Consider the following 3,840-nt stretch of genomic DNA (forward strand, 5'->3'; position numbering starts at 1 on the left):
GCACGGACGCGCGCTACTTGCTGTAGAAGGAGCGAGGTTATCCATGTAATACAAAAAGAAAATTGCAGATAAGTTGAATATAAAAGTGAAAACTAATCATTGAATACTGAAAAAACGTTCACCTCCCCTAACTATAAACCCTAACCCTAAACCCTAACGCTAAACCCTAACCCTAATTCCTAACCCTGAATAAAATATGGGAAAAGCTAGAGATGAATGTTTTGAAAACATTCTGAACTATCTTTCAGAATGGTTTACTTTTCAATGAAATATCATTTTGTTATTTTTCATTCAATTTTATTCAATTAATCTGCAATTTTCTTCTTGTATCAGATGGATAACCCACTCTCCATTTACAGCAAGTAGCAAGCGTCTCGTTTTTTACCTGTGTGCTAAATTCGACTACTTACGACTAATGCGGGCGCATGCGCAAATTTGTGACATGCACACTCCCAGAACTCGGATCCACACTTCTCCAGTAGTGCCAAATTTTGAAACTGAGTTTGCACCCCCTAAGCAAATTTTGTTCCCGGGCCACTGATTCTAGGTATTTGTATGTCTGGCATTGATCTAATTCTCTTATTTCATTTACTTTATCTAGTATGATGATGCTACTCTTAACCGGTTTTATTTTTATTATTATTAGTAGTACTAGTAGTATTAGTATTATTATAGACGTTGCGCAGTATACAATATTGTGAGGTTGTTCAAATTCCACAGAGGTTAGCATTGCCTTTCATCTTTTTGGGGTCAATTAATTAAATGCCAGTGAAACACTGGGGTCAATGTAATCAACTAGTCTCCTCCTTTAGTAGAAAGGATTATTATTATTATTATTATTATTAAGATGTCAATCTGACAGATCATTAGAGTGTCAGACAAGATGTGTTACAGTATTAGCATGCATTTCTGGGTCAGATTACACCACCCTTAGTCCTTCTAAAGTTGATAAATTAAGAAATAAAGTCAGGTGGTTGAAGTTATCAGCTAACATACTTCACCTCAAAATTGCTGGCCTTGTGCAAAAATCAAAAGTTATTATTGGTTTCATATTTTGGCACATTTCCAGCAATTTCAGGGGGTAGGGCTAAGTCGATTATACTGACCCTAGTGTCTAACTGGTACTTATTTTATCTATCCCAGAAAGATGAAATGTAAAGTTGATCTCAGTGAAGTTCAACTTCAGAATGTAAAGATAGTTGAAATGCCGCTAAGCATTTTCCTGGTGTGCTAACGGTTCTTCCAGTTTGCTGCCCTAAGATCCAAAGTAATTATTATTATTATGTGGTAAATAAGCAATTAGTAGAGCATGGGACAAAATACTATGCATTATTTAGATAGGACTGTTTACATTCTGAGTTTAAATTCCAGTGAATTTGACTTTGACTTACATCTCACCAGGGTCAATAAAAGAGATACTCCATCTTAGGTCATTGGTATTGACTTAGTCTCTCCTCTTTTTGCCTAATTCATTACAAATGTGCTTTTCTCCTAAAATTTATCCTCTTTTGCCAATGCTCAAATTTTTATTATTAGAATTATACTAACAAAATTTTGAAAAAATAACTGATTTTCTTCAAAATATACTTGTTTTCTTTTCATATGTTTTTTTATGCTTTTCTTTTTATTAAGTGCACCAATTTGATTTTGCTTGAAATAATTTTTTTTTTTTCTTTTAACTATTCATGTACTGAAATTCATAGATTCTCCAGAAAGAGATGACATGACACTAAATGTTTCAGGAGGAAAAGTATGTGCTGATACTCCAACCAAATTCCACTGCAGTTGGAAAGGTGGTAATCCACCAGTAAGTGTAACCCTGATGTATAAAAATGTATCAAATACTAGTAAAGAAGAAGTTGAACTTAACGTAATACCTTCCAAATCTCATCAAACAGTTAAGTGTCTGGGCATTCATATTGCTGCAAATGTGTCTCATGAAAAGAATTTAACTATTTATTGTGAGTATACATGAAGCACCTTCTGAAAATTTTTATCTTCTGTTTTTATCATTTTCTTTTTAATTCAAATATGAGAAGATGAGTAAAATGTGAGAGTTTAGTCTTTTGTAAATGTTGGTTTGTCTGTAAGTTTTTGAGTGAAGGAAACAATAAACAATATTCTGTAATACCAAAATGGGTGAGAGTTATTTCATTTTTCTGGAACCATGTATGTAATTGAATTGTTGGAATTTGCGTGTGGTTTTATCATGTAAGTTGAATATTCAGAGGAAATAAACTCATCATCAAATTCTGATATAAATAAATATTATTGTTGTGGCTAAGTATTTAAATTTCATTTGAGAACAGAGATAAGTAATTAAGGGGATATCAAATTGCTGGACCAGGTCATCAAAGTAAGAGAAAGAGTTATGGCTCAATCGATTAGGAAGAGAGTTAATCTAGATGAATTGCAGTTCAAGTTTGTACCAGAAAGAAGTACTACTAATATCATATTCCTAGTAAGTCAACTACAGGTGAGGTACCTGTTGAGCTGGAGGAATCCATTGTCCTTGCTCTTATAGCTGAAGCTGGAGTAAGATTAAGAAAACTTTGCAGGTGTGAAAGCAAGGCCTGGAATCAAAGAGTCACATTACCTTGGCAAACATTAAAGTCTTAGTCAATCAAAAAATGTTAGTGTGCATGATTGATGGAGTACAAATGTGCTGAACCTTCTTCCATCTGGAAAATTACCTTGTTTGATATCTAAAAAAGGAATAAGTTGAAGTTTGATACAGTGCATCCAGTGCAAACTGTGGATGTGCAAGAGGTGCAATGGAATTATTGGTAGGTTGACTGACAACATGGACATTGTATGTGGCAGGTGTGTTGGAGTATTAAACTCAAAGTGAAAATGGGAAATGATGCCTTCAAAAGCCTAGGAACTTCACATGATGTAACAGATAGCTTCTGTTATCTTAGTGATCAAAACACCATTGGTTGTGGATGTTCTCAAAGTATAGTGGTCAGTGTAAAAACCAAGCAGAGTAAGTTCATGGATTTGTTACTTCTGTCATAAACATAAAGTTTTTCTCTGATACTGTTTTCAACTTTGAATGTTTATGATACTGAGACATGAGCCTTGAATGTGGAGAACTGGAAAATACTAAAAAAGGAATTAAGCAGGCATGCTCCACTGGATATGCAGTGTTAGTGTGCATGATTGACGGAGTACAAATTTGCTGAGAGAAAAACTCCATTCGAGGAATCAAATATAATGTGCAAGTGAGAAGACTGTATTGGTTTGGGCATATGATATGTATGGATGAAGACAGTAGTATATAAAGGTAATGATCACTTATAGTAGATGAAACCTGTGTGAGAGAAAGACATGGGATGAGGTAGTGAAGGCTCATCTCAAGATACTGAGACTCATGGAAGAGATGATAAACAGAGATGATTAGTGATATGCAGTACTCAACAGGATTCATCTCTTTATGCTTGCACATCATGGCTAAGGCTCTCAAAGCATAATATATATGAGGATCCATTACAACCGTTGGAAAAAACATCAACTAAATAACGAAATCAAAGAGAGGCTATCTTCATTACTTAGGAAAATAACTAGAGATGACGACAGAAAGAGAATCCAACAAGATCTAGGAAAATCGTACATGAAAGAATTTGAAACGGTGAAGACACGCCAGATTAAGAAGTTTATGAAACTCAAAGGTCAGAGAATGAAGACTGAAGTCCATCACCCACCTGTGAAAGCAGTGATTAATGTAAGTAGCCGACGTCTGGAAGACTCCGAAGAAGCCGTACTAAACAAAGGTCTCAACTTTGCGACAACCATCAAGCGCATTCCATACTTGGACATAATAGCCCCTATTGAAGAGAT

General features: G+C 34.8%; 1 protein-coding gene across 1 annotated transcript in view; it reads left to right on the plus strand.

Moving 5' to 3' along the window:
• The first annotated feature begins 310 nt into the window (after positions 1-310).
• Positions 311-3,840, plus strand: part of LOC106874055 (uncharacterized) — a 97,676-nt gene continuing 94,146 nt past the window's right edge. The window contains exons 1-2 of the mRNA XM_052968304.1: positions 311-547; positions 1,704-1,961. Of these exons, the coding sequence (XP_052824264.1) occupies positions 1,724-1,961 (238 nt within the window). The 5' untranslated portion in view covers positions 311-547; positions 1,704-1,723. The remainder of the gene's footprint in view (positions 548-1,703; positions 1,962-3,840) is intronic.

Source organism: Octopus bimaculoides, chromosome 5 (assembly GCF_001194135.2).
Source record: "Octopus bimaculoides isolate UCB-OBI-ISO-001 chromosome 5, ASM119413v2, whole genome shotgun sequence".
Lineage (NCBI taxonomy): Eukaryota > Metazoa > Mollusca > Cephalopoda > Octopoda > Octopodidae > Octopus > Octopus bimaculoides.